The sequence below is a fragment of the Lynx canadensis genome, chromosome C1 (assembly GCF_007474595.2).
Source record: "Lynx canadensis isolate LIC74 chromosome C1, mLynCan4.pri.v2, whole genome shotgun sequence".
NCBI lineage: Eukaryota > Metazoa > Chordata > Mammalia > Carnivora > Felidae > Lynx > Lynx canadensis.
Genome location: NC_044310.1, coordinates 187,438,193 through 187,452,177, shown reverse-complemented (window position 1 = coordinate 187,452,177; position 13,985 = coordinate 187,438,193). Strand labels below are relative to the sequence as shown.

Genomic DNA, 13,985 nt, shown 5'->3' with positions numbered 1-13,985 from the left:
TCAAAATACCCTGGACAGCTTTTCTTCTGAATATATCCATCCTGGGATCTTAACCTTGGCCTACTGAGTCAGAATCTATAGAATCCCTGTGAATATATTTTTAACAAGTTTTTCAAATGACTGGATTCTATGATCTCTGAAGTTGCTTTCTTTACCACTGATTATTTGAGTTCCACAGTTGAGAGTACGTCTCAACATGTTAAGTATTTTTAGAAAAGGAGGATTCATAATCTTTATCATAAGAAAGTATTCAGGTAATGAGTCTTCAGGTTATGTCATCATCATCATATTGTTACAGACAATTTGGGCACTGCAAGTACAGTCCAGCTGTTGCAGGAGGTGGCGAGCCGGTTCAGCAAGCTGTGTTACCTAATTGGTCAGCATGGAGCCTCACTGAGCAGCTTCCTTCATGGGATAAAGGAAGCCAGGAGTTTGGTCATTCTGAAGCATGCAAGTCTCTTCTTGGATAGTTATACAGAGCAAGTATCCAGTCCCGTGTCATGTTCAATCTCTGCAGGGTTATTCTGCCAAGGAGAACAGCTCCTTAATCAGAAGAGACTAGATTAGGGACAGTGATATAAGGTAATAGAAATTGCAAAGCAGTATTTTAATCTTAAGCCAACTATAGTTCTGCATTGCTAAAATTTTAGTTTTCTTTAAGGGGAAAGAGTCTTAAAAATAATTATATTTCCTTCTATAGTTTAGCAAAATGATTGATAGTCTACTTAATTTACATAAAATATACTATAATAAATATGGTTCTTTAGAGAACAGTGTTGCTTACTTAAGTAAATTATGCTAAAATTAGAGGAAATAAGTAACTGAACAATTATTTTAAGACCAACTGCTAATGGTAAATATCGATTTGTTCCAATGTCTGTTTTTTATTGTTGTGTAAATGGAGGATTTAAAGACCATACTATCTTCAAAATAAAGATATTTCCTTAATAAAATCTAGGATAGTTATCCACAGTTCTTGTTATGTTTTTCAAGTAAAATATACCAAATGTATTTGAAAATTTAAATATTTCTCACTTTTTCTTAATTTGTATATTGACATTATGACGTGAGGCATAATTTGTTATTTTAATATGCATTAAAATAACATTAATGCTTTGATCTGAAGTGAAAATTTTATTCTTTATTAATACCTCATCCATCTAGCAAATATCGACTGAGTACCCACTAAGTACCAGGCGCTGTGTAGAGCTCTGAGATCATGCAGCCACAGTGCAGAGCCAGTGAAAAGGAGTTAATGTTCTGTTGGTGTTTTGTTGAAGTTATTTTTAATATAAGTAAAGTTTGTTTATTATTGAAAACTGTATAAATAAAGATAGTCAAAAAGATGTTTAAAGTTGCCCGTAATCTGATCACCGGAAATAGCCATTATTAATAATCTTAGTATATTTCCTTTCGCATTTATGCATGTATATACAGATAGATTAGATGCATGTGATTTTAATTCTAAACGAAATTGAATGTATTTGAAGCTATTGTCTGAGAGGAAATACCCAAGTTGAAGCCTTTTAACTCATTGTCTGTCAGACATGAAAAATACATAATTTGATACCAATTTACTTTTTTAAACAAGATTTTGTTTGTGTGAAGCTTTCAGCTTTTACTAGTATAGTTCTTTTTTATCTTATTTATCTCATAATCTTTTTTACTTCTTTTGTTCTCTGATACTTCAGGACCTATAATTAGAAATGCTTTTTTTTTATACCTTGGACTATTTTTTTTTAACCCGATTTATTCATATTGATGGGACAAGTAAAAAAATCCTGATTTGTTTATGAATTTTGAAAATAATTTTTAATTGTGGTAAAATACATGTAACATCAAATTTGCCATCAGGACCATTTTATTTATTTTTGTTTTATTTATTTTTAATGTTTATTTTTGAGAGCAAGAGAGAGAGTGAGTGCGGGAAAGGAGCAGAGAGAGAGGGAGACAGAGGATCGGAAGCAGGCTCTGTACTCAGAGCAGAGAGCCCGATGTGGAGTTTGAACTCACAAACCTGAGCTGAAGTAAGATGCTTAACCAACTGAGCCACCCAGGTGCCCTAGTAGTACCATTTTTAAGTGTACAGTACCATGGGCTTTTTTTTTCCAGTAGGCTCCATGCCCATTATGGGACTTGAGCTCACAACCCTGAGATCAAGACCTGAGATCAAGGGTTGGATGCTCCACCAACTGAGCCACGCAGGCACCCACTTTGGGCTGTTTTTAATAGGAATTTACCCTCTTTCTGAAAGTCAATTGATTCCATTTTGCCATCCTGGGAGTATGGTAGAAGTATACACAACTCAAAACAATATATCAAGACATTCTCTAGCGATTGATCAAAACTTAACCAACATTTTCTAAGTTTCACTCGAGCTCTTTTAACATATTTTTTTCTTCTCTATTATTTCTGAAGACTTAATTTTCACTAAAATCCAACAGTTTAAATCATATTTTCTCAAGTTTGTTAAGTTACCAAAGTAAAATCTACCAAACAAATTCTAGGATCTTCTGCATAATTTAGGTGTATTTTAAATTTATAATTTATAGTAATATCTTTACTAAAATGGCTTTTCCCCCCTGCCTGAGTATTGTGATTATCACATAACCTGCCCTTCTTTTCAGTCCTTTACAGTTCATGAATGTTGACTCACAAAAGTACTGAAACTTATTGGTGAGATACCAAAAAGTATCTGCTCCAGTTGCTTGTTTGAAAATTCTGAAGAACAAATTTACATTTTAATGCTAACATATGTGTGTTTTCTCTTTTGCTCAAGGTATTGCACATCTATTACAAATTTCCTGGTTATGGGAGGATTCCAGCTTCTTGCTAAGCCTGCCATGTAAGCAAACACTTACCTTCCCATTATTATTCTAACAACCAAAGATTATATTTTATTGTGTTCTGTGTTTTTGAGTGCCTGGGAAAAGCTTTGACTTCGTCATTTTACCAAATGAATCAAAATGTAGACTTTCACTGACTCTTAAAAGGACTGGTATTATTAGCTCCTGATTATCATTGGAAGTAGTGTAGTACTGAAAAAAACTACAAGGTCTGGGTCCTTCTTTAGTGCTACCACTTATTATCCCTGAGATGTTAGACAGCTGTCTTCACCAAATTGAGCATAATTTTTTTCATCTGAAAGAAGAGAATGTTTTTGCCCTGGTAAGGAACAAATAACGTATGTGATGGTGTAGAGAAAAACGCAAAGTGTTGCACAGATAGAAAGATTCTGTGTTTAGTTTCTGGATAATAAATATAAAAGCACCTTACATGAATCTAATCATTCTGAACTATGTAGATTCTCAACAAGTGTTGACCTATAGACAAAAGTAAGTTTAAAAAATTCACATGTATTTTAATAATAAACATATCAAATATGTACTCACAACCCAGATTTCATAGACATTAATGTTTTGCCATGTTTGCTTTTGATTTTATATCCTAATAGAGTAATAACATCCTAAGATCATTTCTGATCTTAAAGAGGATAGTTTTAGCATTTCTTTATTAAAGATGATTGCCTTAGGTTTTTGGTAAATATCATTTATAGGGTTAAAAGATTCCCTTCTTTAAGAAAAAAAAAAAATGGCTCCCTCTATTCCTGAAAGTTGAAGAGCAATTGATTTTTTTAATGGTAATATCCTTGAGTTCTCAAGATGAATTCAGTGGCCTGTTTGTATTAGTTTTTCAGTACGTTACTGACATTTGCTAATATTTAAAATTTTTGCAACTATGTGAATGTGAGGTTTTTCTTCTCTTCTGAACTTGCTCAGTTTGGGTAAGAAGGTTGCACTAGCAATTACAAAATGAGTGTGGGAACTTTATTTTCTGGAATAGTTTGCATGAGATAGGGAATATCTGTACTTTGAGATTTTGTGGAATTCATCTATGAAAAGATATGGCTTTCATGGGGGCATTTTTTTTTTTTTTATGTTTATTTATTTTTGAGAGAGAGAAAGAGGGAGACATAGACTCCGAAGCAGGCTCCAGGTTCTGAGCTGTCAGCACAGAGCCTGATGCAGGGCTTGAACACATGAACCGTGAGATCATGACCAGAGCCGAAGTTGGATGCTTAACCAACTGAGCCACCCAGGCGCCCCTTTGGGGGCATTTCTGTAGGGGGTTTTTAAACTACCAGTTTAATTTCTTTCATGATTAGATCTGTTCAGGTCTTTATTTCTTCTTGTGGCTTTAATTATTTGTACTTTTCTGGAAAATTGTTCATTGCATCCAAGTTTTCAAATTTATTGGTGTAATATTTCTTAAGATTATTTTCACCTCCATAATAAATGTAGTTGTTTTTCATTCCTCTTATTTGAGCCTTTTATCTTTTTATCTTAGTTGATTTTGTCAAGTTTACCTTTTTTTAATCTTCTTTCCAAAGATTAAGCTTTAGTTTTTCCATTCTTTTTCATTAATTTTTGCCTCTTATTTCCTTCTTCTTTCTTTGTTTTCTCCTGTTAATATCTCCCAACTTTGAGTTTAGCATTTAGTTCATTAATTTTCCAATCCTTTAATTTTTCTGATGTACTCATCCAAGGCCACAAATTTCCCTCCAAGTGTTGCTTTGGCTATATCTTAAAGTTTTGTTTTTATAGTCATTAAATTATAAATGTATTTCTAATTTCTGTTGTGATTTTTTTCTTTTCTTTTTTTTTTTTTTTAATTTTTTTTTTCAACGTTTTTTATTTATTTTTGGGACAGAGAGACAGAGCATGAACGGGGGAGGGGCAGAGAGAGAGGGAGACACAGAATCGGAAACAGGCTCCAGGCTCCGAGCCATCAGCCCAGAGCCTGACGCGGGGCTCGAACTCACGGACCGCGAGATCGTGACCTGGCTGTAGTCGGACGCTTAACCGACTGCGCCACCCAGGCGCCCCTGTGATTTTTTTCTTTGATTTATGTCATGTGCTCATTGATATCTTTGACTTATGTCATGTGCTCATTCATTAACAAAATAAGGATTTGGCTTTCATTTTTTTTAATGACAAGTTAGAGAGTGTCATATTTTATCCTTATGTAGTAACTTTTAAATCTGTGATCTTGCTATTTTGTTTTATATTAATATAATGACACCAATTTCTATTCTATTTTAACCTGCCTATATTGTATTGTAGTTTTTTTGTGTGTGTTTCTTATAAATAGTAAATTGATGGACTTACTGCTTTGTTGTTTTTTTTTTAATCTGAGAGCTTCTGGCTTTTAACTGACAAGTTTACATTTGTTACAATTTCCAATTTTACAATTTCCAATTTTTATAATCTGTACATTACAATGACTAAAAAAAAGCTTTTTTAACCTTTAGTGTTGGTGAAATGGTGAATCTTTGCCAAAAAAGTAGGGGAAAATAACTGCAGTCAAACCAATAATTAAATGAAGAAAAAAAAAAGGAATGGTTATTTTTGCAAATAGTAATGCTTGAGGAAAAGCGATTTTAGTTAATGCAAAAATAGGTGACTTGTGGTGGTTTAAAAATGGGGTTTTCTTGCCTACTTGAGGGACTCTGGTAGTTGCTGACCCTGGTGCCTTATTTTGCCTTATTTTATTTTTTTATTAACCTTCCTCTACTATTTCAGAATTGAGTTCACAGTACTCAGGAGTTGACCTGACTCATTGTCAGAGCAGCTAAAGCAGATGATGTAAATGAAAGCCTCTTGCCAGAGCCTAGACAGGTGGAAAGCAATTGATGAACAATGGGTGACTTTAAGCTGTGGAAGCAAATATGAAGTCTGAATTTGGGCAGCATTTCCCAAACTGTGGTTCATGAACCCCAGGGTTTTACATATTTAAAGGCAATAATAACATCTTTTTACAACTTCTACTTACAAAGTCAGTATTTTAAATTATTTTAAAGTATTTCTTTAAAAAAAGAACTTCTAGAGCATAGCTGGTGAGCCTACATGGCAGTTAGTGGGTCTTGGATATTGATACTCAGACTCCCATCATTAAGCTGGTTTATCATCTAGCTACTCAATTCATGCTAGTCTGATGGTTTGATCATCATGTAGGTTTAAAAAAAATTATCATTTTAAACATTCCTAAGTGTATAGTTCTGTGGCACCAAGAACATTCCTGTTGTATAAACAATTACCACACTATACACAAAACTTTTAAAAACCACCCCAGCAAAAACACTGTCTGTACCCATTAAGCAACAACTTCTCCCCTACCCCCCAGCTCCTGGTAACCTCTATTTTACTTCTTGTCTTTATGAGTTTGCCTATCCTAGGTAGGATGTCCTAGGTAGGATACTCATGTAAGTGAAATCATGTAGTATTTGTCTTCCTGTGTCTGGTTTATTTCCTTAAGCATAATGTTTTCAAGGTCTGTCTATGTTGTAGCATATACCAAAATTCATTACATTGCATGGCTGAATGATATTCCATTATATACATATACCACATTTTGTTTAGCCATTCATCTGTTGATGGACACTTGGATTGTTTCTGCCTTTACTATATTTATTTTTTGAGTAACAGTTACAAACCTAGCCTTGTAAAGGAAAAGCAGTATTGCCATTATTAGATTAAAACTCCCAAGAGAGGATAAGCTAAACAGTCTCTGGTTTCCTGAGAGCATAGCTAGGCTCTTTTGGGGAAGGTCTATAGGCAAGTGCATGAGTGAGTGATGAAGAGTACATGAGTGAGTGCTGACAAGTAATAGGACTTAAAAGAGTTGGAACATTTTTGGTCTAGTACTGTGCATCCAGAAGAAATGTGGTCATAGTGAGTATGTGTTCAACATGTACTGCTTCCATCTCTCAGGAGCACGTTAAAGCAGAACACTTCTGTGGGGTTAAATGAGTGTCCTCAGCTGATCTCAGCAGCAGAACATGGAGGAGGAAGTAGGAACATCCACACAAGCCAAATGTAAATAAAAATCTGGGTCATGTTCCCCAGGGCACTCTCTCTCAGATCTCTTAACTGCACTATAAAATGATCCAATTTGTGCTATTGAACTTTTGAGTACCTGGAAATTATTGCATATTTTCCCTTCAGAGATAATATTTCATAATTTCTGAGTTAAACATTTCTTTTTTCTATAGTTCTCTAAGGGATTATAAAATGTTTCATTTTTGCCTCATAGTCTTTTGTGGCATTGTCTTGTTTGAAGCCTTATAGGTAAGAATTTTGTAGTATAATGCTTGTAAAGCACTCAAGGGTAGTACCTGGCACATAATTATTGCTTACTAAGGGGCAGATAATAATTATTATTCTGTCCCACCAACTCTTACTTCTTTCACATCTTTTTTCTTCTTTCACATCTTTTTAAGTATTTTGGTCTGATGAACATAGTCTCAGTGGGTTACTGATCACCATTAAAATTTGCAATAAAATTTTAATAATGAACTTATGTAAAACAATGTAAAAACAAAATAAATGTTGGCTTCAGTTTGAAATCCTTTTGAAGATCTCAGCATTGAAATCTTCACACAGAATATGCTTTACTACTTCCTGTTAATTGTAGTACTGGTACTTACAGCTTTTATTACTCTTTGTAATAAACTCTTATTAGGTGAAGGAAAAGAAAAGAAGAAATTAGAAGTATTTTAATATTACATGCCAGCTGTGTTGGAGCGAAGAGCTTTATTTTCCTCCAGATTTCTGTTTAATACAACTGATTAGAGCAGTTAGTATTGCCATTTATTGCTGTGACTTTTGGCTTGGAAATTAACAGGTAATGAATGGTGTCAGCTGGTCTCCAATTATTCCCTGAAGCTGTGGGATGCATGATTCATTTCCTAGAACTTAGTCACAGTTTGAGATTAAGCATCTCTATTATAGAGTTACTATTGCTACCATATGCTACTTTTTATATGCAAAAATCCTCTATTTTATAGGCAGGAAAATTATTTTAATTATATCTGTCTTATTTCATTGTATTTATATTCTGCTTTCATAGCACCTAAAAATGTGCATTCTGAAAAAAGTAGTCATCTTGTGAAAATGTCTATTCAATATCATGCATTTGTCAAACCAAAAGATTAATTAAATCTCTTTTTTTTTTCTCTACCTCCAGTGATTTCCTAAATAAAAACCAGGAGCTGTTACAAGATTTATCAGAAGTAATGACGAAAACACTCAACTGATGGAAATACTGAATACTCTGTTTTTTCCTGCCAATCAGACGACTTCATAATTATGCAAAAGTTTTGCTAAAGCTTGCTACTTGTTTTGAAGTGGTAAGATCCCATAAATATCTGATTTGAATGCTTGGGGAGGCAAGGATCATAGTTGCTTGTTTGGTTTTTGCTACCCTAGCATCTCCAACTCCACTAACTTAATATTTATAGGTGTCTAATTAAATTATTTTTCTTTAAGAAAATGAAAGAAGAAAGTTAGGACTATAGGTAAATCTAGTTCTCTTTGCTGTGGATTTAGTTTCTTCTCAGGACCTTATCAAGATTAATTGTATTCATTTTGTGAAACTGTGTCTAAAGTTGAGACCCAATTATGCTACTCACCCAATAGTTGTCAGAGCTCATACTAAGTATGAGTTACACAGAGCTCTTTAAAAGGCCTTCTGTATAATGACATACCTGTAAGGCAGCCGAGCTACCACCTGGACAGGACTCAAGATAGTTCCATGCCAGGTATTCGAGTTACCTTAGCATATGCTATGAGAATCACAGTATTACAGGATTTTCTCAAATGGTCTACTTCTGTATAAAATTAGTTGGGTGGAGTTTCTAGGAAATTAGTACCACTGTAGGTTATGGATGTATGTTAAAGCTGGTCCTGAGACATTCACCTTTGAAATTGTACTAAAATGTGTAATTTCATTTTGTTCCCTCTCTGAAGGACTCCAAGAAGCCATAATGATTCTAGGATCCTCTTCTACTTTAGAATCTTTTATTTGTTTTTAAGTTTATTTATTTTGAGAGAGAGAGAGAGAGAATGCAAACAGGGTATGGGCAGAGAGAGAGGGAGAGAGAATCCCAAGCAGGCTCTGTGCTGTTAGCTGATGCTGGGCTTGATGTCACAAACCATGTAATTATGACCTGAGCCAAAATCAAGAGTCTGAGACTTAACCAACTGAGCCATCCAGGTGCCCCCTACTTTAGAATCTTTAAATCATGGGAACTGTCTCCTTATTTGGACAGATTTCAGTCTTTAGAGTGACCCAGGAACTAATGTGGGCTTTCAAAATTTGAAAGCAAACCAGACTCTTCAGTTTGGCATCTAAGGCCTTAACAATCTGATATCCTCTTTTGTTTCTAGCCTTATCTACTAATACCCCTGTGTCCTACATGTTAGTTAAGCTCCATGGACATACATGTTTTGTATTTCCTTCCCGAGACACACTACCACCATTCTCATTACAGGAAATTTTCAAGGCCTGGGTCCAAAGTCATTTTATCATGAAAAATGAAGCCCTCTCTGACTATACCACATTCCCTTCTCTTCCCATCTTTTAAGAATTAGTTAATCCTGGGGCTCCTGGGTGGCTCAGTTGGTTGGGCATCTGACTTCAGCTCAGGTCATGATCTCACAGTTTGTGAGTTCGAGCCTCACATCAGGCTCTATGCTGACAGTTCAGAGTCTGGAGCCATGTTTCAGATTCTGTGTCTCCCTCTCTCTCTGCCCTTCCCCCTGCTCATGCTCTGTCTCTGTCTCTCTCTCAAAAAAATAAACATTAAAAAAGAATTAAAAAAAAAAAAAGATTTAGTTAATCCCTCCTCTGTGCTTTGCTAATACTGGTGCTATCTTTCTCCATTATCCTTTATCGTGTTATATCAGTGATCCTTAACCAGGACTGGGAAGCAAAATCATCTGTGGAAATTTTTCAAAAACACATGGCCACATTTGAACACTGCAAATTGTTATTTAGTAAGTCTCAGGTACACCTTAGACATCGTATATACATGTACACTTTCTAGATAAAATAATAATACCTAATGTTTATTAAATGCATTCCATGTGCCAGGTACTAAGCATGTTACATGTATTCATTTTATCCCCATATCAACCCTGTGAAAATAGATATCATTATCCCCTTTTACAGATGAGAGAATTGAGCATAGCTGGGACTTGGTCAAGCTAGATATAACTGACATACATTGTGTTATGTTCAGGGTGTCCAACATAAGGATTGGATAGATGTACATACTGTGGAAATGATCACCCACAATAGTCTAATTAACATCATTGCCACATGTAGAAGTATATCTTTTAATATTCTGTATGATGAGATGGAAGTACACGAAGCGGCTCTTCTGGGTACTGGAAGTTTGGAGGTTTTCCAGAAAAAAAACACAAGATTACTATTGTTTGAGTTGAGAGCTGCCTTTTTTTTTTTTTTTTTAAACTTGAAAAGACATTGATGGTACTGGTTAATTCAGATCTGGGTATTCAGTAGATAGTTTTCTCAAAAATGAGTAAATGAACCTGTTCCTTCAAGGAGAACAACAGACAGTATTTGTTGCCAGTGATAAAATCTGAACTGTGAAGCAAAAAGTACAATGTGGGAAACATGTACGGGTCACTGAGTTTGGCAGTTTCCCAGTACTTAAAGACTTTTTCTGATGAGATTGGTGATTATATTAACATGGAACTTTTGATGTTGTATAATAAAACGTATCAACATTGGGAAGGTCTGCATAACTCAGTGAAACACTATTTTGCAGAAGTCTAATCCACATGGTTAAAATACCATGCATAGGTAAAAGGTCTATTCAAAGTGTAACACAGATCAGTGGATTTAATAGAGTAGAGGAAGTTTGATTATGTAGAGAATAGAGTACAGAAAGTTTGATTAATGTAGTTTCAGGTTCCACATTGCAGCTACTCTTTAAGAACCACTTAAGTTAACAAATTTTGGTTTAGTTTCAAAGGAGAATATCCACTATTAATTGAAATGGCTATTAAAATAATCCTCCCTTTCCAGTTATATATCCTTATAAAGGAAGATTTTCTTCATATATTTCAGCCAACAGATTAAATTTAGTAGTAGAAATGAAAATTCAGCTCTCCTCTTTTAAGCCAGATAATAAAGAGATTCAAAAAAATGTAAAACAATTGCTACTTTTCTCACGAGCATTTTGTTCTTGTTTTGGAAAATATAGTTCTTTTCACTTAAAACTGTTACTGTATTTGAAGTGAGTTAATAAAGGTTATTTTTATTCTCGACTTTATTTTCTAATAATGGTAAATATCAATAGATAAACCCACATAAGCAAAATAGAGAGATCCTGAGGCGAAAACATTTGAGAGAATTCCTGCCCTATCATGAGTACTCTGCTGCTCTCCTCACTGATAATTGCCAGTGTTTGCTTTCTTTCCCCTTGAGTTATTCCCACTGTTTCATATGTATCTGTGTGTAGTAGAATTTTCTGGAACCAATTTTCTTTCTGCTCAGTTCCCTTTAGTATACCATTTCTGTTCTTGATTTGGATTTCCGCCATAAATTAATATTACATATCTAAAACCACACCAAGGCTACAGATTGTGGACATTTGTTTTATATGTTTTTTTCCCTTCCCTTAATTATTGGCTTTCAGACATCTCCAGATACCAGAAACTGCAGGATTCCAGTTCTTGTTATGAGTCTCTTGCTCTCCATCTCGGCAGGAAAGGAAGGAAGCTGAATACACACTGGGCTTCTGGAAGACCTTTCCTGGAAAAATGACGGTAAACCATGCCAATTGGCATTACCCAGCAAACAGCAGGCATATCATAACAACTGTCATAATTTTCTCCATTCCTCATTTGTTTGTTTATGGTAATAATGCTTTAATGAGCCTTTTTCTAAGGGTGGTCTAAGGGCCACAGCAATAGATGCTGTAAACATCTACCCTCATTTCTAAGAATCCTCTCTGAACACTCACCTTTTGTTTGTTCCTGTTTTTTTCTTAATCTTCTTTGAGCGCTTTTATTAAGTGTTCAGATCCTATCTAACTTCAGGTCCAACACCAACCTAAGCTATGAGCAACAAATTCTCCTAAATGTGATTAGTGTCTTTTTCATTTTTTCCTTGCATTTTAAAATAATTCTGAAGATCGTTTATATATTTGTCTTCAATTCCAGGATTCCTTGAGGAAGCCAGAGCGCCGACTGCTGTGTGAGAGCAGTAACCGAGCCCTATCTCTGCAGCATGCTGGGAGGTTTTCTGTGAATTGGTTCATTCTCTTTAATGATGCCCTAGTCCATGCTCAGGTATGCTGGGTTCCTAACTGTTACATTAATTAATTATACCATCAGTTTCTGTTAAAAGTACTGTGATTTTGCTGAAATTATTGAATAAAAGAGAATGTTTAGCTTGCATTTGTGGTATGGACCAAAATTCAGAGAGCTCTTTTAGTTTTCCAGCTTGAAAATGAGTATCAACCAAGTGGAGTCCTGTGGCAGAGATGGCAGGACCCACTGGCATTTGCTATGTTATGGGGATCATGTGGCTGAGATGGTGCACCCATGTGGACTTAACCATTTGAAAAGGGTTATGTAGCAGAGACCGACCCCCCCCCGCCCGCCGCCCAGGGCCTATATGGGTTTTCTCAGCTGTGACTCCATGTTGTTTCTTTCAGTTCTCCACACATCATTTTCCCTTTGGCCACATTATGGGCAGAGCCACTTTCTGAAGAAGCTGGTGGTGTGTAAGTGTGTCCCCCTTCCCCGACCCTCACCCTAATTCTCTCCCTTTGCTGTCAAGGTTATTTCCTTAGACATGATAAAAAGCTCAGGAGGCCTCCCCATTCTGTGAAACGAGGCTCACCTTCCCAGCTTGTAGATAGTTAAACGGCCTGTGAAGATCATGGCTGATCATGATAACACCTGGAGCAAAGTAACTCTGCGTCCTGTAAGAACCAAACCTAGGGCATGACCGCATTTACATTTAATTGACTCTCCTCTCAAAATAAACAAGTTGCTTTTCATATTTGAGGAGTGATATTATAATGACAGGTTGTCATACCTCCTGGTGTTTATCCTTGTGAACATTTTAGGAATGGCTTAAAGATAACTACACCTGAGGAGCAGTTCACTCTCATTTCATCAACACCCCAGGAAAAGGTTAGTCCATTATGATACTTTGTTTTTATCTTTGGCCTGACTACTTCTGTATCTTATGCTAGGAAAGAAAAGATAAAAATTGTTCTTGCTTGGCTAATGATCCGTAATTATGTCTGGTAAGTCTTCATTAAACCAGGACTGTAGATTTTTTTTTTTTAATGTGACTTACTTTTAAACATACAGCAGTAAATTCCAAGAGCCAGTCAGCATTACTCATTAAGAAAAGCATTAGGAGACAGAAAAATTATTTAGGAGCTAAGAATTACTAGGAGCAAAAAGTTATTTATCATTAGGACACAGCAAGGAAAGCTATCAGGGTTTAAGGCAGTGCGTGATGAGTTGTTGCTTTAAGGTTATTCACATTTACTTTTTGTTTCTAGACTAAGTGGCTACGGGCTATAAGCCAAGCTGTGGATCAGGCTTTGAGGGGGACATCTGACCTTCCACCTTATGGAAGTGGCAGTAGTATTCAGAGGCAGGAACCACCCATTTCACGCAGTGCCAAATATACTTTCTATAAGGATCCTCGCCTGAAGGATGCAACCTATGATGGACGCTGGCTTTCAGGGAAGCCCCATGGCAGGTGAAAATGTTCAAGATTTATGAGTGGGGTGAAGATGATAGTCTGATTCAAGATTGAAAAAGTATTGGTTATCTGAAACATTAATTGATATGTATTATTTTTTGCTTATGCATTTCAGAGGGGTTTTGAAGTGGCCAGATGGAAAGATGTATTCTGGCATGTTCAGGAATGGCTTGGAAGATGGGTAAGAAGATGGTGTAAAACATAAGAGTAAATTCAGTTTCATCCACTGATGACATCATTATGTATTGGGAACTATTTTCAAAACAAATAGATTTTTGTTTTGTTTTTTAGAAATGCATGCAGTGTGCTAGGGCTTATGATGCAGATGTGTGATCATGAAGAGGGCTGGGAATGTAGGATGCAGCCTTGGTTTACCTGGAGTGAAT

General features: G+C 35.6%; 1 protein-coding gene across 1 annotated transcript in view; it reads left to right on the top strand.

Moving 5' to 3' along the window:
- ALS2 (alsin Rho guanine nucleotide exchange factor ALS2) overlaps positions 1-13,985 on the top strand; it is a 72,240-nt gene that overhangs the window by 35,565 nt on the left and 22,690 nt on the right. Inside the window, 15 exon segments of the mRNA XM_030323762.1 lie at positions 299-479; positions 2,780-2,845; positions 6,771-6,875; positions 8,026-8,069; positions 8,072-8,115; positions 8,117-8,188; positions 10,082-10,226; positions 11,507-11,575; positions 11,578-11,636; positions 12,033-12,161; positions 12,530-12,543; positions 12,545-12,598; positions 12,947-13,013; positions 13,394-13,596; positions 13,715-13,780. Coding sequence (XP_030179622.1) covers positions 299-479; positions 2,780-2,845; positions 6,771-6,875; positions 8,026-8,069; positions 8,072-8,115; positions 8,117-8,188; positions 10,082-10,226; positions 11,507-11,575; positions 11,578-11,636; positions 12,033-12,161; positions 12,530-12,543; positions 12,545-12,598; positions 12,947-13,013; positions 13,394-13,596; positions 13,715-13,780 — 1,318 coding nt within the window.